General features: G+C 26.7%; 1 protein-coding gene across 1 annotated transcript in view; it reads right to left on the minus strand.

Moving 5' to 3' along the window:
• Nucleotides 1-14171: 14171 nt before the first annotated feature.
• Nucleotides 14172-26278, minus strand: part of LOC145835396 (uncharacterized) — a 33213-nt gene continuing 21106 nt past the window's right edge. Inside the window, exons 9-18 of the mRNA XM_082942966.1 lie at nucleotides 25533-25622; nucleotides 25232-25366; nucleotides 20342-20586; nucleotides 19039-20148; nucleotides 18731-18827; nucleotides 18462-18503; nucleotides 17976-18197; nucleotides 17417-17602; nucleotides 15466-15625; nucleotides 14172-14853 (exon numbers count right to left, since the gene is read on the minus strand). Coding sequence (XP_082799092.1) covers nucleotides 14816-14853; nucleotides 15466-15625; nucleotides 17417-17602; nucleotides 17976-18197; nucleotides 18462-18503; nucleotides 18731-18827; nucleotides 19039-20148; nucleotides 20342-20586; nucleotides 25232-25366; nucleotides 25533-25622 — 2325 coding nt within the window. The 3' untranslated portion in view covers nucleotides 14172-14815. The remainder of the gene's footprint in view (nucleotides 14854-15465; nucleotides 15626-17416; nucleotides 17603-17975; nucleotides 18198-18461; nucleotides 18504-18730; nucleotides 18828-19038; nucleotides 20149-20341; nucleotides 20587-25231; nucleotides 25367-25532; nucleotides 25623-26278) is intronic.

Below are 26278 nucleotides of genomic sequence, written 5' to 3' on the forward strand. Positions count from 1 at the left end.
AAGTGTACAGGTTTGTTTAAAATGTAAAGGTTTAGAGTTAATAAAAAGAATATTTAAAACATTTCTCAAAAAATTAAACTTGTTGAAAACTTTGAAAATCATAAAATGGATTTTAAAACTTTATATTGATTCGAGTAGCATAAAAATATGTATTTGAGTCCATTTGTTAAAATATTATCAACATTTTTTTTTTCAAAAATGATAGATCTTATTTTAAAGAGTTGTCACATATTCATAGAAAGAAGTAAGATGTAACTTACTTTTGTTAATTTTGATTTTATCTTTAAAACTTGACTAAATATGTATGTAAAATTAAATTTGAAGGTATTGAGGTTATTTTTAATTAGTATAAAAAATATTATTGTTTTTTTTATTACTTTTAACTGTTCTATTTTTTCATAAATTAATTTTATTGATAACTTCTTTCTAGTATTGTTTCGTAAATACTTACAGCATATTGACTTTCATCTGGTAAAATCGGCTCTCTCTTTACAAAACTTTTTTCTCGTCGTCCTAGATTAGAATGAAATTAAGTTAGTAAACATTTATATAATTGTAATAAATTGTATTAAATTTTTTTTTAACTAAAATAGTTCTATTTTAAACTTATTGTTTTGTTCTATCATATAAATACAATTTGATCAAATAAGAATTTGTTAATAACTGAGGATATATAAAAAAATAGAATATTTTTTTATAACAAAATTCTTCAAAAAATATTATTTTTAATTATATCCTAGAACCAAAGTTTATATTTCCAATTGTTTTAAAAAGACCGGAAAAAATATAATTAAATCAATAAATTGGTAATAATTATACATATAACTAGATGAATTTTAATATGATGGGTTCTATTTGTTACTACAGCAATACACTTTGTTGAAGTTTTCTTCGTTTTAATAAACTTATAAATTTATAAACTACAAACTTGAAGATTTTTTAGTACTTTTTATCTGTAGTAAATTTATTTTTTCCACTTGACAAGATCAGAATTTTTTTCCCACTAAAACCTGGTAGTGGATGAAATACTTACCTTACACTAATATTATTATTTACATTAGATATGTCAAAAAGCTGATATTTCTAACCTTTTTTATTAGCTTTGTTTTTGTCTAGTATAAACTATCATTTAAGATCTTTTTAACCAGAATAGTCTTTTTAAATAACATTTAGATAAAATTACTTTTTCAGCTTAAATTTTATTTTATAAGCATAGTTCCTTAATAGTCTAATATATATTTGAAATATTAGCAACTATGTTGTCATGTAACTCTTATCATAAATAGTTTAGTAATTTTATGTATATCAAATGTTTTATACCATTCATGATTATGAAACTTTTAATTAGCTTCTTAAATACTTAAAGAAAAAAGGGTTAATATCTATGTTTAAGTGTTTTCTGCTGTTAGAGCCCGAATTTGATTTATTGACTCTTCAAAATAATTGAATATACATAGAATACAGTTTCTTCATCAATGTAGAAGCTTTTTAATATACTCTATTAGTAAGCTAATGTTTGTGGTTACGTCATTCAACGAGAGTAAAAAATAAAAAAAAAAAACGAGAGAACTGTTAATCACTTGATGTCAGGTTGATAAGATTATAATAAAACAAAATTTCATTTCAAAGTACCATACTAGATTACTTTATTTTTACATATATTTCCGTTGTAGAAAATGTAAAACGGTTTAAAAACTAAAACATGAAACAAAAACTTTTTAAGTTATTAAACAAAGCTTACATCATAAATTATCTAAAAATAATAAACTACATTACACAGATTATATCAACTTGAGTTCATAGGATTTAATTAGTGGGAATATCGATGTTGGACTTTCTAGAGTTTCTTTGATAAAATGGTAAAATACCAATTTTATAGTTTTTAAACAATTTTATCAGTAGGTACTTTACTCAGCAAAACAATAACAAACTGAATCTAAAAAGAGTTTTGAGATAAAACTATGGTTGAATAAACATGCGTCAGTAAAGTTCTTTATATTAAATTCACTCCCATATATGGTTATCTGTTTACAAAAACTACATATCCACCATTCAAAATAATGAAAAATTTTAGTAAATGCAATTAAAGTAGTAGTTATACTTTAAAATTTTATTAATAAGTATAACTACTACCTTTACACCACTTCTTGTTTAGGTAGGAATTAACAATAGTTTTACGTGAAGTAGTTCTAAAGTCAGTCTCTGCTTAAGTACGCACTATAATCACAGCTAAAATGTGCGAAGTTAAGGAGTCCTGGCCCAAAAAGAAAACACAAATTCTTTGCTTTAAAAGATATACCCTAGTTTTGAAAAAGATCTTTAACTAGATCTTTAATAGGATTAGGTTACTTCTACATAAAAAAAGTGCAATCAAGGCGTTTAAAAAACATTTGCTGCTTTTTGTTTTGTTTTGCTTGAAAATTTATGATTCTATAATAAATAATTGAAAACAAACATGATTAATCGCAACGTCATAAAAATCTTTCCTTGCATAATATAAACAAAATGAGAGCTACGAACAATAACGAAATGAACATGAACCTAATCGATTACTGTAATAAACGGGTAAGATGCCTAAGGAAAATACATAAAAAACATTTAGTGCAAAACTTGAATTTGTCTCTTAGCAACAAACATGGCAATGCGCGGCTGGATTTCGGAGACTGAGACGAAGACAGGCAGATAAGGTTGGAGTCAGCATAGAGTTACTTTGCTTCGTTTTAGTGTTTGTTAAAAGCCTGACTCGCAAAGATAAGTGGTGGTGAATGGTAAAAGAAATTTTACTGCACGCTTTGCTAAGACGGGTACTTTGAAATTGCACATATCCAAAAATCTAAAAGCTCCTTCCCTTTGAAACTCAATTTTAAATTGCTATCTCAAGATAGTTGCAGTAATTCGTTTTCTGTATCTGTAGGAAGATTCACTTCTTCTGAAGCAATATCACACATAAATGGAATTCAAAATAATATCATTGAGTAATAATAATTAAACAGAAAAAGCATTTAATACTTAAATAACAAACTTTACCATAGTTGACACATAGACATTTAAACACTTTTATTATGTAAATTTAAAAAGTTATTTCAAACTCAACTTCTGTTAAAATTTTAAAGACCTAGCCACAACTTTTAAAAATTAGAGTAATATTTTTTATTAAAAAAGTCTAAACAAACTATTTCAAATTCAATTTCTGTTAAAATTTTATAGGCCTGGCCAGATTTTTTTTAAATTATAGTATCATTTTTAAGTAAAAAATAAGCTTTTATACATTATAATTTTAAATCAAGCTTATAGACATCTTTTTAAACATTTTTACAGCATTTGAAACCATACAATATACCAGAAATAAGTTTCTAGTAAAGATATTTTAATTAGTTTTATTGAGTAAACATTTAGAAATTTGTTTTGATTGCTCCTACATTGTTTGCTTTAATGATAATACCAGTATTTTCATGACTAAACTAAAAAAAAAATTCAAAAAATTTGCGCAACCAGGACACCTATTAATAATGAATACCCATTAAAAGTCCTACCACTAGATACACACTAAGCAGATCAATGAATGCTATAATTATATATGTTTTCCATTTTATATGTTCCATTTTTTTTGAAGTATATGATTTATGTTTTTTTTTGATTTCTTTTTTAAATTTCGAAAGGCTTCGCGGAACCCCTGAAAGGCATCGCGGAACCCTAGGGTTCCGCGGAACCCTATTTCAGAAGAACTGCACTAGATAATAGACAGGTTACAAGTGTTGGTAATTACAACGTCTACTAAAATAAACCAAGAATTGGAACTATATATCGCTCTAAATATAAAAATCTAGAGATTGAAACTGAACAAGATAAGTTCAAAATTTTAGACTTAAGTTGAATGTGCTTAAGCTTTAAAGAAGAAAAAGATAACAGTTTAATAAAGCTTATAGTTTGAAAAAGTTTTAATGATAAATTAAATTCCTTGCAATCTCTGTTAACTATGTGCAATACAATGTCATAACAACATAATATTGTATTAGAACCTCTGTTAAAGTTATAATAGGAGTAAAATAAAACAACACATCAAAAAATATTTACTAATTATCTAACCAAATAAGCGTTCGCTGGAACGAACAAAAAGGATTCAATGAAAAAAAGTTTCTAAATTTATTAAAGAAAAGTTTACTTTTACAGTTGTTTATCATTAATAGAGTTTCTGCAAAGTTAAATTCTATAACTTGATATCGATGTGATCGAAAAGTAGGAAAGAATAATTCAAAAATAACAAAGTTTTTGCGATTTTTATTAGTTTTTGAGAAGCATAAAAATTTGAGTAAAGTTAATAAAGACATGATAAAAAAAACTATGGACGAACCACTAAAATGGTTTTTCATTTGTTTAAAAATAGCAAAAAAACACCAAGTTAAACTTTTGGTTAAGTAAATACAAAGCTAAAATTCTACATCAATAAGACAAATTTTTATCCAATAATGCCTTGATCACCTGAATTATCTTCAAGCAATTCTGAATATCAAGCTGTGAATTGAGATAAAACAAATAAACTTTCAACATTCTATTAATGAGCTTTCAACATTCTATTGAAGTGAGTTGGAAACGTAAGAAAACAGCTACAGTTGTAAGCTCAACTTTATAAAGTAAAACTTGATAACGACATTTTATAAGAATAAAGTTTGTAACAATAGTGAGTTTGGTAAAAAGAATTAATAACCAATGATTATTGAAAATATTAAAGTCAGTGTTTTTAACAACAAGCAGACAAATACTGCTTTTAATATTACAGTAAAAAGTAAAAAAAAAACAACAAATTAGAAAAAATTAAAATCGAAACACCACCAGGGTTTGAAGCCAGAAACCAAAACGATTTTTTTTTCCCGAAATGTTAAAGCAAAGTGTCATTATATGTTAAGTTGGTAGTTTAAACCAGTTGTACATATGAGATGCCTATAATTTTGAAGATATTGAAGTTATGTAAATAAGGAAAAAGTTACTGTATGAAAATTCTTCTACAACCTTTTAGAAGAATGAGCTTGCAAAAACAGAAAATATATTATTCTAAACAACAATTTGATATCGTTGAATTTCTATTTATTTTTATAGCTTTGTCTTGTCAAAATGGAACTTAAGTTGAATAGTTACTTTCCTAGTATGTGGTTTAAAACACAATAAACCAGTGTCTGCTGGCTTCAACTTTACATGATACATTCAAAACTTTGAACTTATATTGAATGTGCTTAAGCTTTAAAGAAGAAAAAGATAAAAGTTTAAAAAAACTTATAAATTGACAAATTTTTGATGATAAAGTAAATTTCTGTAATGTGTTTAGTTCAAACTCTGTTAAGTATGTGTTATTAGCAGGTTTAGAACACAAAAAGCAAAAACTCTGTTGTTATATAAAGAGATATTAGTAAGATGTTGAAACAGTTCAGCAAAAAATAATTACCAAATAAGCATTTGCTGGAACGATCAAAAAGGATTCAATGAAAAAAGTTGCTAGACTTGTCAAAACAAAAAAATTACAGTCGATTATCATTGAGAAAGTTTTTGAATGTAAAAGTTAAATGAAATTTATAACTTGGTTTCGATTTGATCGAAAAGTAAGATACAATTCGAAAAATAACAAAGTTTTTCCGATTTTCATAAGTTTTTGAGAAGCATAAAAAGTTCAATAAAGTTAATAAAAACTTGATAAAAAAAAAACTATGGACGAACCGCTGAAGAATTTTTTCATTTGTTTAAGAATATTAACAAAGACCAAACTTATATTTTGACCAAGTAAATAAAAATAATTTAAATAAGACGATACAAATCTCAAATTCTACATCAATAAAATAATTATTCTCCAATAACGATATTGCTATTCTGACCTGAATTATCTTCAAGCAATTCTGAATATCACGCTGTGAATGGAAATAAAACAAATCAACTTTCAACATACTACTTAAGTGTAATGGAAACGTAAACATACAGTTATAGTTGTAAGCTCAAATTTATAAAGTAAAACTTGATAACTGCAATTTGTAAGAAGTTAAATATGAGATTAAAGTAAATTCGGTAAAAAGAATAAATAATTATATATAAGTATAAGAGTTAGTATTATTAACATTGAAGTAGACAAACACTGCTTTTAATATTCTAGTAAAAGTAAAAAATCAACAAAAAAAAATTACAAACTAAACGCCACCAGGGTTTGAAGCCATAAACTAAAAAGATGTTTTTGTTCAAAATGTTAAAGCAAAGTATCATTATAAGAAATTGGTAATCTGAACAAGTTTTGAAATGTTTATAAAGATGAGAGTCACGAGTAATTGTGAAAACTAAAACTATGTAATTAAAAAAAAAATTGCTGTTTTCGAACTCTTCTTCAATTTTTTATAAGAAGGAGCGTGCAAAAAAAGACAATATATTTTTCTAATTAACAATTTGATATCATTGTATTTATTTTTTTTAAATTAAAATAATTTAGTATTTTTGTCAAACCGAAATTTGAGTTGAACAGTTGCTTTTATAATATTTGTTTTATAATATTCTCCTTTTTAAGTCGAGAACTTTGATTGCAACCTTTAATTCAAAAAGTACGCAATATTTGATTCATGATAAATCTTCTTATGTTAAAATTTCATCAATAAAGCAGGGTTACTTTGGATGTGCTTTGCAGCAAAAAAATATTTGAAAACAGAATAAAGTTATAAAAACCACTTAGATAGTATTTTCAAAATTCAGAAAACACCAAGCAGTAACTTACTTGAACAACTTCTAAAGTTTACTGATATGAATCAAAATCAAAGTTAATCAAGTGTACAAGTATGAATTATAATTTGTTTTAAATTAACATTGCTTTTTTGCTTCCATGAAACTATCAATTTTTTATAAATTTTTAACTTCCATGAAATATTCTGCTTGTTGGTTATTCATTCTGAATTCAATACGTTTTTAGAATGAAGATAAAAATAAATTAAAAAACATCAACAAAACTGTTTTTCTAACGCTTTACAAAAAGTATTAAGAAAAATGTAAACATTTTGCACAAGGAATAGAAAAAAAAGCATTTAGAAATAAGACAAAGTTAAAGACTAAACTTTGCTGTTTAGAATAACGTAATTGAATCAAGTCTTTAAATAAGAGGTTTTAAAATTGCACAAATCTTTATGACGTAATATAGAACAGGAGCATAAAAAACTGCAGTATAAAGTTTTTAGAACTTTTTAAAGAACGTTTAACTTGAAGACAAAATCAATTTTCATTTAAAAGTTTGTATTTTTAGTATGTGTATGAGAAGCTGTGCTGTTCGGAAGCCCAAATTTACCAAGAAAAGTACTCCACAGGTCGAACTTATTTAAAAAGTATTCGCAGGCGACCTAGTTTCGAAAAAAAACATTAAGGTTTTAAGAAGTCTTCAAAAGCAAAATTTCAATAAAATGACATTTTTACAAACATAACTTTTTACTTAAAATGTAACTACAAGCACATTTGAAAATATTTTATAAAGCAGCTCAATTCTATTAGTTTTGCACAATATAATTTTTATAATTTTAACCTGTTTACAACTGACTCGTTATCAAACTTCAATTGGAAATATATCCTACAGTGAAGTTTGAGATCAAACAGACATTAAAAATTATTTTTTATTATTGCTTAAAAAAAAGTTAAAAATTAGCAGTATGTACTTAAAATACAAACGGTCAAGCAGAAGTCTTGTGAAGAGCGTGTGTTTTTTCAAACAAATTTTATTCTCAAGATCGTCAAAACTGCAAAGGGTTGTAACGAGCATTTAAATATTTAAAATTTTATGGATTTTATTGTTGTTAAAATTGGTTTACAATTTAGAAAATAGTTAAAAACCAAGGGTAAAGGGGTTTAGGATAACAGTAACAATAAAAAAGGAAAATAACAAAAAAAAGAAACATAATATAAACCAAAAAATTTTATTAAAAAAAGACCTACTGAGAATAAGAAGTAGGGGTAACAGTGATAGTTAAATAAAAATAATAATTAATTAAAAACGAAGAAAATAAAATCATTATAACGTTAATGGTTAGGGATAACAATAACATTAAATTAAAAAAAAAAAAATAAATATAATGACGTAAAATAAAAAGTTCAATCCGTGCAAAAATGTTTTCATGCAAAAATAAACCTTCGTGCAAAAGTGTCTTAGTGCAAAAGTGACCTCCCGTGCAAAAGTGTTCCTTCGTGCATATTTGTCACCTACCCTATAAAAGTGTAAATTTAAAACCCAAGTTAAACATACTTGGTAGTTGGTTAATGTTTGCTTTTGGTGGGCTTGGTTTCTGATTGTTTATGTAGATGTTTTACGGATATAAACCAATTTTACAATTTTAAAAGTTCTCAAAATAGAAACAGTTTAGTCAAAGTTATGCATTAATAATTAAACGCATTATAATGAAACTTGTCTTCGTATTGTAAATTTTGTAATACTATGAAAATTAATAAACTTAACTTTATTTTGTACATCATAATTAAATATAAGAAAAAAATTTAATAAAAACAAGATAAGGACTAAATTGACAAAGTAAAATAGTTAATTTCAAGTACAATTAAACACGTTAGAAACAAATACTGTGATGAAATGAAACTCTCACTTTAAACAAAACTGTTAATGTCATCGCATTTTAAGACAAGTTTTCTCAAACTCGTCTAAGATGCGTCAAAACTGCATAGTGACGTAACAATCATTTATATCGTTAAAATTTTGATCGAAATTATTTTTATTCATATTCAAAAGACAATTTTAGATATATAAAACGAGCAATAAATAAAAATTGACTACATTGCTATACTTTAAATGAGCTGTTAAGCTCATGAATTTTTTAAAATTTTTATTATTTTTATTATTATTTTAATTAATTTACAAATTGTGTTTTGGTTTGTCATTAAACATACTAAATTAGCTTGAGAATAATCTACAGCTATTTAGATAATGATTTCAATTTTTAATATTGATTAAAACATTATTCATAAACTATTTTTTAGACCAGACAATGGGGTTAAACTTTTATTATTTTGTCAAGATTTCTTAAACTATTTAAAAAATTTGTCCTTATTTTTTCATTAAGTTATATATGTTAGTTAATAATTTTCATTGAGTATGTGATCTTGTAGGTTTATACCTATTACACTATTTGTCTACGACTATAAACACTGAGTCAATTGGACTCTATAGAGATGATGGACTTGCCGTTATCAATCAAACAAATAAGAGTAGTATTTGCAAAATAATAAACAAAATAACAAGAAAACTAGCAGACATAGGATTCGACATTACAATTAGCTAAGGTGAAACCTCCAGCAACTTCTTAGACATACATTTAAACCTCCTAACTGATGATTATTGCCCATATGTAAAGCCAAACGCAAAGACCACTTATATTGACAAAGATTCTAACCATCCTAGAACAATTATGAAAATATCCCAAAAATGATTGAAAATAGAATTTCAAAACTAACAAAAAGCAAAGTATCATTTGATAACGCGATCAAATCTACCAAAACGTTTTAAGCAAAAGCAACTTCCATCATAAGCCCGAATACAATCCAACAATTGACAACAACAAAGCAAAAAACAGAAAAAGAAAATGTATTTTTTACAACCCACCTTTCTGCGAATTCGTTAAAATCAAATTCGAAAACTTCTTTTTAAAACTGCTTGACAAGCACTTCCCAGAATCAACAGAACTACACAAAATCTTCAATAGAAATTCCACCAAGATATCGTATTGTTGTTCCCCAAACATAAAAGCATTAATTAGTGGACATAATAAGAAGCTGCTAGAAAAATTACCGATAGAACCGAAGCTATGCAACTGCAAAAACAATTTTTATAACCTCAAATAATTAATTTACTAACATTTTAACATATTCCAATGAGGTTTTTACTAGTTTTTATAAGTCTTTACTAAATAACTAGTGATGAGTAAACTAAGAATTTATACTATGTTTCAATGATACCACAACGTTTTTAAAGGAGCAATGTGTAAACAAACATGTGTAATAGAATAAACGTCATATTAATTAAATTTCTTAATTGTAATTTGCTTAATTGTAATCAATTCGTCTTTGGTACATAAACTTATATTTATATATTAACTTATAAAAAGTTTGAAAATTTTCTAATAACTTTTTCTTTTTTTCTACTTACGATGTTAAAAGCATATTTCACACAGTGGCTGATGTATTAAAAAAAAAGCATGTTAGTACAATAAAAATACTAAAGTTTCAAAATAAATATAAAACAGTAAGAAATGTAAGAAAACACGATAAGTATGATTTTGATAGCTCTAAAAAGGTACATGAAACTATTTTTACTGAGCTGATTAAAAACTTTTATAAAAACTTTTTTTTAAATTTACTTCCTAGTTGTTTTGATCAAAAGTAAAAATAATTATCAAAGTAACAATAATAAAAATAGTGATAGAGAAAGCACTAATGAGAAATGAAACTAGTACTTTTATAAATAAATGAGTATCCCAACTCATTTAAAACAATTCTGACTCAGAAAAGATCGTTTGCTATCCATGTATGTGTAAAAATTACTTGAACAACTATAGACTTAATTAAACTTTTCCACGATTAAACTGCTTGTCACGTTACATTTTTGACGCACTTGATCTTTTTGCATTATAAGCGCATCATCCAAAGTATACATTCTTATTAAACTTTATTATTTAACGTATTCAAATTAAAAACAGTACTTATGAGTCATTTCATTGCAGTGTTAACATCCAAATTAATATCTCTTATCAACTTTACTTAAAAGTTTAAACCAAAGTTCTTATTTACTATATCCATAATAATGAAAACGGTTTTCATAAAAACAAAATATTTTATTCAGTTTTAGCAAAACTAACGAAATATACTACTACTGCATTATAAATTTAGTGCTTGTATCAAAGTTAATAACATTAATTTTATATTAAAAACGTATTGTTTGTCTAACACTATAAATTGTTTATAGTTTTATTAGCTTTGTATAGTGTTTTTAGTAACACTTTTAATTAAACAATAATCGAGTTTATTATTAGTCGTTTTAGCTTATAGTAAAACAAGTTTACTGCATTTTTATTTTTGAAATTAAATGAAGCAGGATTTAGCAAAGTGGGTTATATTTCCTCCTTGACGGCCATTTTTAAAATTTAAAAGCCATAATTTAAAACTTACACTAAATTCTGGAATTTAAGATGAGGAGTAAAAAAGTTCTTAGGTGTATTTAAGGGTAGTTTTTTTGAGAAATCTTATTGTAGGGGGCCGTTGCCAGTAATAAAGGTGAAACAAGTAAAACAAACTTTACAGTTATATGCACTTTATAAGCATAGTAGCTCATTTTAAATATGATGAAGACTGAAGTTTCATAACCATGTGGTTGCAAAAGCTATTTATATAAAATAATTTTTACCATTGTTTTAAACGGTTTATTTGTTTGTTACGTCACAATGAAGTTTTACTGGATTTAAAATTAATGGAGTTAAATTATGAGCATGGTTTTAGGAAAGCGTGTTATTCAAAGTTTTAAATTTTTACAAAAAGCTTATTTATGCAAAATAAAAGCAGTAATTTTAAATAGTTCCACAATTACCATCTAAACTTCTATTTCTAATCAACTTATATGAAAGTTTAAATTAAAATTTATTTCTTACTTCGCTCAATAGGATAAAAATTATGCTTTTAAAAACTACATTTTGAGCTTAATTTCAGCAAATTACGTGAACAATCTAATAAATCCATCAAAATATTTCCAATAAAAAGCAGTTTACTCAAAAAGTTTACGATAAACCAAAAGCTCAAATGATTACAAGCTGAAAAAATAAGCCATAGGTACTTGATAAAAATAAGTTAGCAATTCGCTTGAACTGATAACAAATTGTTTGTGAATATTATGAGTGTCACACCTCACTTTAAAAAGGAAAGATGCAGGTTTTAAATAGGTTAAAATGATGACATGAGCAGGTAAAAAGTATCTTGAATAAAAATAAACTTTATCATAGTTTTAAATAAAGTTGAAACAAGTAATAACTATAAAACAAACTTAACAGTTGTATGCACTTTATGAGAATCGTAGCTCATTTTAAATATGATGAAGACTGAAGTTTCATAACCATATAGTTGTAAAAGCTACTTGTATAAAATAATTTTTACCATTGTTTTAAACGGTTTATCTGTTTGTTACGTCACTATGCAGTTTTGACGTATTTGAAATTAAGGGAGTGAAATTATGAGCATGGTTTAAAACGTGTCATTAAAAGTTTTATAAAATATTAGAAAATGCTTATTTATAAAAAATAAAGGCAGTAACTTAAAACAATACTAATATTGACATCTAAACTTCTATTCGTGATCAACGTGTAATCAAAGTTTAAACTGAAGTTCTATTATACTTTTTTTGAAAGGATAAAAACATAGGTTTTAAAAAATTAACTTCGAGCTTAATTTCAGCAAATTATCTGAACAAAATAATAAATCCATCAAAATATTCCCTATAAAAAGCAAAAATAAATCTAAAACTCTTTTAATATTTTACTGGAGAAATAAACCATAGGCATTTAGTAAAAAAAGGATTTTCTAAAACTGATAAAAGTCATGATTGTGTATTTTATGAGCATCACTGCTCATTTTAAAAAACAATTCACGATTGGTATTCAGAATAGAAAATAGTTAACTGGGAATAAAAATGGCAAAAGAAACAAAATAAAGTTTATGAACATTCAGTTGAATCACAAAACGATAAAATGAGCTGGTTCATTGTTTCTGCATCTGTAGCTTTTATTAATAAACCATTGAATGCTTTGTTTTTTATATCATACAATGAGGTACTTAAAATAATTACAATTGTCATTAATGTTGAAAATTATTATAGTATTCATTTAATACTGTACAAGCAAAAAAAACGTACTGAAGTTTGTACTTCAGTACGTTTACAAATACTAAAGATAAATATGGAATAAATTCTTAAAATTAATTTCAGTTTTAAGATAACTAGTTTTATATTTCAACTGAAGTAAGTAACATTTTCAATTTTATTAAAATTAAAAGCAACTGAATTCTTTTATATTAACACTTTTTTTTTACTCTAACCATTATTTCTTAATAAGGTTTTACACACAACAAAAAAAAAGATTATACTGCGAAATAATATAAATCTGATTACCTACAAGAGATGTTAAACATAAGAAAATTAAAATAGTTGATTATTATACTTGCGACTACCGTTATTACTTAATTTGTAAAAAAAAAAATGTTTTTCCTGTGTAGTATAAACATAACATTTGTCAAACAAAAATATTTGTCCCATTTTCATCCATAGAAAGAATGTGAACAGTCTTAAGGTTGCCGAAGATTTTTAAGAAAAATGCACTAGTATTCTCAATTTCTTCCAGGTTTTTAAAAATACAAGTTTTTGGGTTTATTTTTAGTAATTTATATAAAGTTTAAATATAACATAAAGACTGTCTAAAATAGTACAGCAAAATTAAAAAGATAATGTAAAGCTACTTTAAATGTGTCTTTAATTAAAAATTGGTGATAACCAAAAAAATAAGATAGATATAATTTCTCCTCTAGAATTTGAGACTTTTTATTAATTTTCGGAAAATCAAAACATATAGTATAGATTTTTTGTGTAAAATCGAATTTTTATTACTTTACATGCTAAAGTTGTTTAAAACTCCTGGTGTTTTCAAAAACTCTCAAAATCCAGGTATTTTAAGATTTCTCTAGCATAAATTGTAAAGTTCCAAGCTTTTTGGAATTCAAAGTTTTTTTGGCAACACTGGTAGTTCTAATTTATATGTATACAATAAAATAAATAATATTTTAAATTATATCAGCTGCAACACTTAAAACTATATTATTTTTTAATTCAAACTTAAATATTCTAGTCTAGTACTAATATAAAATGCTATAATAATTAAACAAGAAACAGGTACGAGTAAAATTTATAATTTTCTATTTTATTTGCCTACAATTAGTTTGCGCAAAAAAAAAAAAATTATTCACACCATTTATATAAGCATGCTAAGAATCGAAGTTTATTAAAAAACACAAAATGAAACAATGTTCAATACGTTTATTCGATAATGTTCACCAAAAGTTTAAATGGTTTACACAATATTTTTAATTTCTAATTTATTGTTAAAATAAATTTGCAAATATATCAGGTCTAATTACTTACAAGGCAGTAGAACCTTTGGAAAATAAATTTTATGAATGCAAACATTTTTTGTTTTGTGCATTTTGGGAAACATTTTTAACAAAAAATGATTTTTCATTAAGCTCTTTTTTAGTTTTTTTTTTATTTTTTAAATTTTTTTTAATGTTTTTTTTTTTTTCATTTTTTAAAATTTAAATTTTGGCTTTTTAGCACAAAGAGTTCTAAAGGTAAAAATAAAAAAACTAATGTTCAAAGAAAACTAATAATTTTTGAAGGGTACAAATAATTTTCTCAATTATTTACCTTCATTACATTTGGTGAATTAAGCACAAAACAAGGGCAACAATTGTTCAATTATACTTTTATCTTATATATAGCACCCAGTTAAATACGTCGGAAAAACAATTCAAAGGAAAATTAAAACGTTTAATAAACGAACACAAATTAGCTAAAACTAAATAACTATATTTTTTACCTATGTGGCAAAAAAGTGCGAACTTTTGAAAAAAACAAATTTCAACAACGTTTGAGAGTGTAGCTTGAATTTTCTAGGAAAAATTACAAAAACCACCATTTAGAATTGCAACGAATAATTTTCTACAACGCATATATGCAGCAAAATAGCACAAAAAAAAAAGTTTTTCTAAATTTTCTACTTTATATGTTCAGATATTTCTTGTATTCCTTGTCTTTTTCTGTGCAAAATATTATTATTAAAATACATCAATTTTTATATTGAAAAAAATAACAGATAGTAATACAATGTAAGTGTATTTATACTTATTAAATACTTATTAAATATTTTAAAGTAGTTATAAGTTCATTACTGAAGTTTAAACACAAAATAAAATACTAAAGTTTGGGAACTTTCTATTGGAAATTAAATTTTTTTAAGTATCTCAAAAACTAAACTCATGATATATTAAATGTGCTTAATTAATAACACTTTTAATTGCAAAAATTTATTTATAAAAAGTTATTAAATATACCAACCTTGCAATATATAATATCATAATTTATTTTCATAATGTAATATTTGAATGTAATAAAAACTAAATAAACTAACAAATTTTTTACTCGGAACTTTACGAATAAAATAATAACATCTATATCTTGTGGTTGAACTTTTTTTTTCGTAAATTAATATTTTGAACTAAAAACAATCAAATATACAAACATTGTGGTTTAATATTACTTTACTTCTTCATACTTCAAACTTATAAATAAATTATAAATATACCAACACTTTGGTTTTATTTTATTTTCCTTCTTAATATTTCAAAATAATAATAAACTAATAAACAAACCTTGGGGTTTGATCATATTTTCGTAATGCAATATTTTGTATAGTAATGGGGACCACGGGTTTTCAATGAACGCGCAAAACTCAATATCTTCATTTTCGTCGTATTTATTCTTTAACGGACGAGACGACCTTCCCAGCATAATTGTTCCGTTGTATGTCTCCTGCGAAAATATATAATTACAAGTTGTATGTCTCCTGTGAAAATAATTATTCACTAGTTGTATGTCTCCTGTGAAAACAATTAATTACTAGTTGTATGTCTCCTGTAAAAATAATTATTTACAAGTTGAATGTCTCCAATGAAAATTATTATTTACAATTTGAATGTCTCCTGCGAAAATAATTATTTACAATTTGTATGTCTCCCGTGAAATTAATTATTTACAAGTTGTATGTCTCCTGTGAAAATAATTATTACAAGTTGTATGTCTCCTGTGAAAATTATTATTTACAAGTTGTATGTCTCCTGTGAAAATAATTATTACAAGTTGTATGTCTCCTGTGAAAATTATTATTTACAATTTGTATGTCTCCAGTGAAAATATTTATTTACAAGTTGTATATCTCCTGTGAAAATTATTATTTACAAGTTGTATGTCTCCTGTGAAAATAATTATTTAGAAGTTGTATGTCTCCTGTGAAAATAATTATTTACAATTTGTATGTCTCCTGTGAAAATAATTATTTAAAAGTTGTATGTCTCCTGCGAAAATATTTATTTACAATTTGTATGTCTCCTGCGAAAATATTTATTTACAAGTTGTATGTCTCCTGTGAAAATTATTATTTACAAGTTGTATGTCTCCTGTGAAAATTATTATTTACAAGTTGTATGTCTCCTGTGAAAATAATTATTACAAGTTGTATGTCTCCTGTGAAAATTACTATTTACTAGTTGTATGTCTCCTGTGAAAATTATTATTTACAAGTTGTATGTCTCCTGTGAAAATAATTATTACAAGTTGTATGTCTCCTGTAAAAATTATTATTTACAAGTTGTATGTCTCCTGTGAAAATAATTATTTACCAGCTGTATGTTTCCTGTGAAAAAATTTTCTAAACTAATTATTCGTTAAAAACAAAATTAAAATTTAAATAACTATGTACTGTACACCTTAGGTCTTCCTCGCTATCATGAACATGAGTAATAACACAGAAGGGTTTCCTAAAATAACAGCAGTTTTTCCAAAAAGCTCCTGACAAAAATATAAACGATCTCTCCACCTTTAACAAATTCCAGAATGTAAAATTAAAATTTCTTGTAAAAGTTTTTAGGAACCCCTTAAGACCCCTTTTCAGTTTGTCGCTGCCTGACTTGCTAACCACTTTGGGATGCATTACAGAGTTTTTGATCGTTTCTTAACCTTTGCAAGCGTCATCTAATAAGAAAGTTGGCAACTTTTTTACTGAATTTCATCCAGGTTTTATGAATATCTTACAGATTTTTAGTGATTTTTGTTCAAATTCCAAGTTTTTTTTTCAAGTTTTCTCAATTTCCAGGTCTTTGTTTGCCTAAATTTACAAAAAGTGTCACTTTAAAAGCTCAAACGCCCGAACGATGAGTTGAACAAACTTTTTGAACACAAAAAAGACAGTTTCTCTTGTGAGCGAAAACTTTAATATTGAGTTAAATATTTTTTCTGTAGTTTTCGTTTTTTTTTTGTGTGGTATACCTGTTTTGTTTTGCTGTCAACGCAATCAATTCGGATACTACCTGAAACTAACTACAACTTATATTTGAGCATAAAAATATCTTACTTTGCAAAGAAAATTTAATAAAATAAAAACTATTTATAACAACTTACTTTTAAATAAAAACACATTCCACTTATATGAATACTTCATGCGTAATAGAATACAATGCAACCATTTTATTATCAAAATTATATCCAGTCTAACTACTTTTATAACTTTATGGGTGACTAACAATAAGTAATTATTTTATATCTGACCTTTCGAATAACTTTATGGGTGATGGACCTCACGGTCACCATGACCATGCCCCCTTCCTTGGTGACCAGTTTTCTGCGGGTGCCCAGCACTTGGTCTATCCTGTCGGGTTGGACCACCTGGTAGTACCACGCCAGTTTCGAAATATCAGGGTCCTCAAACAGCAAGTTGATCACTTCTTTCGATATCTGATGAAATATTTATATGTATAAATTAATGATTCATATTAAACAATAATTTTGATTTTAAGTAATCATTTATTGTTGTTGGTTTTAAACATGGTTTCCCAATATGGGCCATTACAGAACTTTAGGGGACCATAAGCAGTAAAGGGGCCGCAGGGGAGTAACATGACACCATAATTCGAAACTAGATATTCTGGAGTTGATGATGAACACCAAAAAAAAGTCTTGGCGATTATAATGGAAGTTTTTTTAGAAAATCTTTTTTAAGGAAGGCATAGCTTTTTTAATTCTTTGAAGAGAGCCTTTTGTAAAATGGTTTTGGAAACCTAGTTTTAAATAAAACATTTGCACTTAAAACACTAAATATCAAACTAACGGTTCTGAAATTTATGGGATATTCATCCTTTATGGGTCCGTCGCAAAAAGCTTCAAATTTCTCGTTGCCATCCGAAAGTTCAACGGCCAGTTGCGACCCCCAGTCCTTCTTCCCTGACAACGCGTACAGGTTCACGTTGCTAGGCACCCTGTAGTTGCTAGGGTGGAAGTATTGGTCGCGCATCATCGATTGCGGTGATGACGTAGAATGTTTTCCCATTTGCTGTGTTTATTTTATTTTGTTAAAATAAACAAAAGTAAATAAATGTTATTTCGATATACACTTATCAAATTAAGGTTATAAAGTGAAAAATGTAACTGAACATTTAGTCACCGAAATAAGATGAGCTGAAACAAGGTTATTTGAAGTAAAGAAGTAATCAACTTTGTTATGTAGAAGTGCATTACTTGTATTTTTAGTTGATCTTTTAACATTTTAAAAAACATATTTAAAAGACGTCGCGAGCATTTAATACATAAAACTAACCATCATGTCGAAGAAGGTTTTCTTTTCATTGCCAATTTCCAACTGCAAATATATTAAGCGTTGTTTAAAACACAAACAACTTAAGGACTGAGAAACAATAATAACAGCGAGTGTATTTTTAAAAACATTTTTCCATGTCAAATTGAGATAATAAAACGTTTGCAATAGTCTATCAATTTTAAACACAAAGTTGTTTAGTAGTTACAGTTAGCAAGATCAACAACTTTAGTAACTTTACAACAAGTATTATTCTCTATATCAAATAAAACCTGTATAACTGCTTCATTATTTATTTTGCTGCAAACAATTTGATCTCCCTGCCATTTCGGAAAATCTGGCCAATCTTCGTGTGCTTCCAAGTACCACCTGTTCGTTATATACTCTGTATTCTATTTACAGTTGTTAGATATATATTTATATGTATTTCGGTAAAGACACGAATAAAACCTTAATTTTAATTTCAAGTATTTGACTTATCATCTCACCTGTAAAGGTCCATTTATTTTCATATATATATCAAGCTGATTACCTCAAATACTTTACATTACTATTTACTTTGTTCAAACAACTATCCAACCTGAACTTGCCGGTTTCCCACAAGTACTGGCCGACGTGGTGGTTCTTGATGGAAGTCAAATTCTCCTTTCTCGCCTCCAACGACTCTATGTACTCCGGCGAGTACTTTGGAGGCGCTACGTCATCGTTACAGGGCATATTTTGAGTGACGTCATCAGTTGATGCACTGCTTGTGACGTCATCGCCGTCAGCATCTTTCTTCATCAACGCCTCAACTTCTCTGGCCACGTCCTCGGGACAAAACAAGCCGGTATTCATCCAATTAGGATCCAGAAATTCCATGATGACGTCATCAACTCGTTCCGCACCAGCGGTTTCTGCTGCAGTTTCATTGGGCTGCTGAATTTCAGTCATAATGACGTCATCGTTCAGATTAGGGTACGCGGAACTTTCCTGTGAAGGCTTCCTGATCCGAATGGGAGCTATGACGTCACAACATGCTTGTTGAGCCTCCGAACTATGCTGTGGGGTTTCTTGTTGTGTTTCCATGGCAACTACTTCTTGCTGTGTTTCCATGGCAGCTACTTCTTGCTGTGTTTCCATGGCAGCTACTTCTTGCTGTGTTTCCATGGCAGCTACTTCTTGCTGTGTTTTCATGGCAACTACTTCTTGCTGTGTTTTCATCGCAGCTACTTCTTGCTGTGTTTCCATGGTAACTATTTCTAGCTGTGTTTCCATGGCAGCTACTTCTTGCTGTGTTTCCATGGCAGCTACTTCTTGCTGTGTTTTCATCGCAGCTACTTCTTGCTGTGTTTCCATGGCAGCTACTTCTTCCCCTACCAGCTGTTGCTGTTGTTGAACTTCTCCACAAACTACCGCTTGCTCATTTTGAACAAGGCCTTCATGCGGATAGTTGCTCTGATGAGCAGTTTCTCCTTGTGTCAGGTCGACAAAAGCGCCACCTAGCTGATTTTGTTCTACACCCTGCATTACATTTGACTGGAGAACATTTCCGCATTCTACCATCTGATTGGATGCTGGGTTCAATACCATCGCGTGATTGGCTGCAGTTTGAAATACTTCGTCGTGATTGGACGAGGAGGGGCTGCAAACCGCCGAATCGTATTCCACCGATTTCCTTGAAAACTGTTGGATGAACGGTTCGGGCAACCTGCGAAAGAGTTCAGATGTTCACAATGCGCGAAATGTAAGTTGAGGTTTTTTTAAACGTTAGGTCTAGAGTGGGATGGGTTAAAGATTGAGAAATATAAACATTAACAAATGATAAAAAGAACTTAAACAGTGAGAATTAGGAGAATGAGGGAGATTTTCAAACCATCTCATTCACAATATCTGAGACTCACTTGGTTCTTTGATCGATGATTTCGAATTTTTCCCTGCTGTTGTGCATCGCTCCCTGCATCACAACCTTGTACTCTTCCGTCTCGTTGCTGACAAAGTACTGGGTGACCTCGACTTCTCCCTTCTTGGGGTTGTAGCAGGTGACGTACACCTGCAACCCCTCGTTCGTCAGCGTCACCCGCTTCACGTCCTCCGGCGGAGCTTCCTTGGAAACTTTTGCATCTGACTCGCTCTCGTTGCCCGAATCCTGCGGAAATTTTTCGAGTTTTATTGTGACGTCATCATATGTGGTATGTTTATAGATGTATTGATATGTATTAATGTTATAAAGAAATGCCTGTAAAACATCTCATAAACTTTAACTTTTAAAAATAGATTTTTGCAAATTAAATATTTTATTCACGTTTTCAAGCAAATTCAAGCAGTTTAATATTTTAATTTGCTTGAAAAAGTGAGTAAAATATTTAATTTGCAAAACTCTATTTAAATAATCTCTTTACATTCCAGTATATTGAGCAATCTTTTTTACTAAAGGCAAATAACTATATAAAGAAATACTTTTAAAAATCTTACAAACTTTTCATTTCGTTTCCTGAATCATGTAGAAATGTTTCAAAGTTTAATTTTACAAGGTATCTTGATTTTAAGATGCAATGCTGTAAAAATTTACTTATGGCAGATATCATAAAGTTATAAAAATTATTTTAATATTCGATTACATCTTTATGAGAAAAGTACTCATTTATTACCAATGTTTACTTTAACTCTATTAATCAATATTGACTTATATTACGAATCCTATAAAATCAATTATTTTTTTTTTTAAAAACAACAATTAGTTATTTTTAAACAAAGAAACAAGTGACTTAGATTAACTGAAACCAAATTGTTTCGATAAATTTGAAGGTGAGTAAGCGCTTACTTAAAAATTATTTATGTAGATTTGTCTTTTCATCAACTTGAACTAAACTTTTTATAATAAAAATTTCAGCTCGAGGTGAGGTATTTTGGAAAAAAATAAAAATAAATTTAGTTTATTAGTTAATACTATCGATTTTAACAGTTTTTTTTAATAATCTATACTCTATTAAAAGTACATGAACAATTATAAAGATCAAAACGCATTAATTTAAAAGATTTTGTATTATATTGACCATAAATTATGTCATTAACTTTATTATGTGTAATTTTGGGGCTTTAATTCAATACAATAACTTAAAGAATAAATAAAACTAAACAAACTATTTAAAACTATCACTTTTCAAATGTTAAAAAAACAAAAATTTTGAAAATATTGTCAAAAAATTAAGTTTATATATTTAAAACATGTTTCATTTTTTTAGTATACAACACTAAACTGAATTTTATTGCAAAAATAAAACATATTTACCAAAACTTTAAAGAACTTTTGGTAAACTAGTACATTTCACAAATACAAAGTAGGAACATACATTGTATTTAAGGAGAATTAACTTACTAAATTCCAATAAATTTGAACAATGTTGTTGGAATTTTAACCGGAAATTATGGTCGAGCTTTGGAACCTTACATTAGTTTGAAGCTAAATTCTGATTAAATCAACTTTGTTTAAAGAGAATTGGTATCTTAAGAAACATTGTGTTGCTTTTAATGAAAAATTAAACTGTATAAAATATAAATGTAAACAAACATTTTGAATATCAATTATAATATACACTTTTCTCTTTTTTAATTGCTATATATATTTTTAAAAGTTTTTGATGATTTTATTGGCTTAATACTTTCAAAGTATGTTGTTAGTAAAACTTTTTTTTAAATCAAGTTTTAATTTGAATGACATCGAAAACAAAAATAATGTAGTTTTTACAAAAAAAGTTTAAAGTGAAGTTGTATTGTAGAAACAGCAAATCAATTAAACCCACATAAAACAAATTTAGTTGAAAAAGAAACATACTTGAATGAATGAAAAATAATAGTTTACGTCAGGGAATTATGAGTAATCACTTGAAAGGTTTTGACAAATTTGTTTTGACTCAACCACTTAACATAATGAAACATATAGTAGTAGTTGTTACAACATAAACTACTATATTGTAAGAAAGCTTTTGCTAGTAAAACAGTTTAGAACACGTTAAAGTACTATCTTAGAACAAGCTGTTAAAGCATTAATTTTTATTTCAAATTAATGTGGATAGAAAACCATTTTTCAATACTGCTTGTAGTATATTAAATATTTACACCTGATATTTGAAATTAAGAGCAACTTATCTTTCATGATATTGTTACATCGGGTAATTCATTTTAATTATTTGGTTTATTAATATTTTTAAAGATATAATATATACACACAGTATACAAACCCAAATGAAAAAATTATTTTACGTCTATGAATTCAATTAAACCTAACTTAAATACTTGAGCTACCAATAGAACCTGTATTTAATTTTAAGCAAGCTTTAACAGCTTAATGTGAACAGAATTATTTAAAGAAGTTTATGTTAAAGTAAAGTGTAAAACTGTTGTCAAATTTAAATTTTATCAAAAGTTCATGTAAATTAAGAGTTTGAACCATGAAAGGATAATATTCAGAAACATTTAAAAGTTGAAAAAAATGAAAACAAACAAATTTGACACACACACAAAAATACTGTGTTGTCATATTCATTTAAAAGTTTATGTAAATTAACAGCGCGAAATAAATTTATGGAAAGAAAATGATAAGGCGTTTTCAACAAAAAAAAAGTTAAAATATATGATAACAAACAAAAATTTACTATTCCACAACACACAAAAACCGCCGCATATAAGAATTTCGCAACAATAAAAAAAGCGCCAACACGTCTCTCATATTTTCAATTCTCTCGTTTGTGTTTGTTTTGCTCTCAAAATTTCAACCACACAAAGCGCTAGAGAGCTACAATTTTTGAATTTCACTCGTGATATGCTAGTTTTGTGTGTAGGTGTGATAATTTTAATGTGGTGATTTTTTCTACTAAATTTTCTGACGTTTTTGTGAAACATTTTTTATTTGATCTATATAAACGCGCCAAAAGTTAATAAATAATTTCCAAGTAAAGTTGACCTAAGCTTTAACTGAAAAAGAAGTAGAATAAAATTATGGTTTATTTTTATTTATTTTATTATTGCTTATATTATTAGCTAAGTGAGTATTTCATCTAGAGTTGGATACTAAGTTTAATTATAAAACTATAAAAAGCCTTTGAAAAATGCGCCAAAAAGTATTTCCTTAACTTTTTATGGAAATATAAAACACAGAACTAAAACTTTTGCATTAATAATCTGCCAAAAAAACTTAATTATCATTTAATCTTATACAACAAAATTGTTAACTTTTTGTTTTTTATAAAATTTAATAAACATTTATTAAAAAAATTAAAGTTGTAATGCAAATTAGTCAAGCTATTAGTTAAGCATTTTGCAGCAAAGTATTTAGGAACTTTAAAATCAATTCTTATTTATTTTTTAGTACTTGGTTAACTTATTTTAATTTAATAGGTGAAATATTCATCTTAAAACTTTGAAAACTTTAAAACAAATTAATTATTTTAAAGACAACAAATTAAGTGTTTATGTGTTTTTATCTTTGTAGAAAAGAGAAGTTGTTACACAACTCCATACGGCGATTACTATAAGGTTGAATGAGTTTGAATAAAATGTATTTCTAAACATTTAACCTCAAATACATACTTTGTTTGAACTAACTTGACTCATGAAATTACTTTGGTTTTTTTTTTGAATTTAAAAAACTACCTATCGAACGCTTAATGCTACGTGACTATGGTTTCAGGTTATATACTTTCAAATGTACATATGACTAATCAAGCACATATATAAATTAAAAAAATAATCACTCACAGTAAAATAATTTAATTATGTACAAATGATGTCATTATAGTTAATTAAATTCGCCAAGGTTGATTGAGTTTACATTGAGTTTGAAGTTTTCAGTAAACAAAGTTTTTTTGAAACATATTGAATTTATTTTATAAAAATTAACTTGTTGAAATATATATAACCAAACATATGAATATTCTTAGCTAAGAAGTGAAAAAATTCTAGTTTGCATAGAAAACTAAAGTGAAAACAGTTCATAGAAAATAAATAATTAAATCTAAAATAAAACAATTTTGGTGTTTAAAATAATGTTTTCTAAACAACATTATACAGTATACAAATTATAAATAGAACCACTAAAAACTTTTAAAGCCATATATATATATATATATATATATATATATAATATAATATAAATAATATTAGGTTCAATTAGCTCAATTTTTATAATCATAAAACAATGTGTCAGATTTGTCCTAAGAAGTATACATCAAACAATATGTACAGATTTTAAATACAATTCAACTTTTATCAATTTTTTTTTACAAAACCATAATTTCCTTTTTTGTTATTCTGTCATACTATTTCACACGCTGCGGCTAAAACTGAACAAGAAAAATAAAGTTTGTGATTATAAACAATTTTGAGAAACATACAACTTTAGGTTTACAAAATTTGATGTTTAAGGATAAGATATGAATTAACTTATAAATAGAATGTTAGTTATAAGATTTTTTTACGTTGTTTATCTTTAACAGCATCAACCTTACGTAATAGCTAACTACATACATTTCAAACAACAAAATAACTACTAAAATTATTTCAACTATAATCACTATTCAGCCTAGAAATACATCAAAAAGATATACAATAACTAAGATGTTGTTATATTAGTCAAGATTTCTTTAATATATATTATTAGTAACACAATTTACCAATTTATGTCTGAGTTCTTCAAAGCAGTAGTATTTTTTAGTTGTTAATTATTATAACATAATGTATTGAATATTAAAACAACTGTTAATATTTCTAGCCATTTTCTTACAAACACAACTAACCAATCCCTGTTCGAATTCTTCGAAGCACCGGTAGTGGAAATGTTTACCGTTGAAGCTGACGCCTTCGATGTACGAGCACCCTTCTCTCGACTTTGACGTCACCCATTTCAACAACGTCGCGCAGTGTGGACACCACTTTTTGATTTATTACGTCATAATTTTTATTCTTAGTATTTGTTAAAAATATTGTGGAATAACAATAATAATCGTGATTGTGGAATAAAATGATTAAATTACTGTTAAGACTGTTTCACTATAAAAACCTTAAAGAAACATTTTAAAATAGTTTACAAAGACTAACAGTTTTCACGCATTTTTCAAATATTTTGTTTTCTTCTATTCTTTTTATACTTTCGTTGTGGTAATTCAACTTACCACCAGATATAAACTCCTGTGTAAAATTTTATTTCTTAAAAACATATGCATACAAAATTATTTGATTAAATTTTTTTTTTGTTATTATGTTTATTTATGTAGACATTCATTACGTCTAACATGTAAATTGAATTAAATAATTGAAAAAAGGGAATTAAGTTTTAACAATAGTTTAGGAAATATATTTGAAGGTAACTAAATTTTGTATCGGTTATGTTTTAATTAGATATTAATAAACAATATTATTCTTATACTAATTTTAATTTAAAATCACAATTTAAATTGAACTTTAAATTAACCCAAAAAATTATACTAAAATTAGAAAAGCATAAATACTTCATACTTTTTACATCAAAATATTAAATAAAACTAAAATAAAATATAACCCAATTTTAGCTATACATATTCTTATAAATTAATGTTATCTAAACTTTACCCAGGAAAAATCTACTCTATTCAATTCAAGCCATTAACAAAATTTATACACACATTTCATTAAAAAAAACTATCAAGAAAATCAGTTAAATTTTTTATAAATAAATTTCAAACAACATCCTAATTATCTAATTAGAGGCAAGTGATTTCTACGAGCAGTAAAAGGTTGTCACTACGCATTAAATGCGCACGCGACCATATAAGGTTGTCACTTAAAGCAATCTTGCGTGTCCATTT

The sequence above is a fragment of the Thalia democratica genome, chromosome 5 (genome assembly GCF_965202585.1).
Source record: "Thalia democratica chromosome 5, ktThaDemo2.hap1.1, whole genome shotgun sequence".
Taxonomy (NCBI): Eukaryota; Metazoa; Chordata; class Thaliacea; order Salpida; family Salpidae; genus Thalia; species Thalia democratica.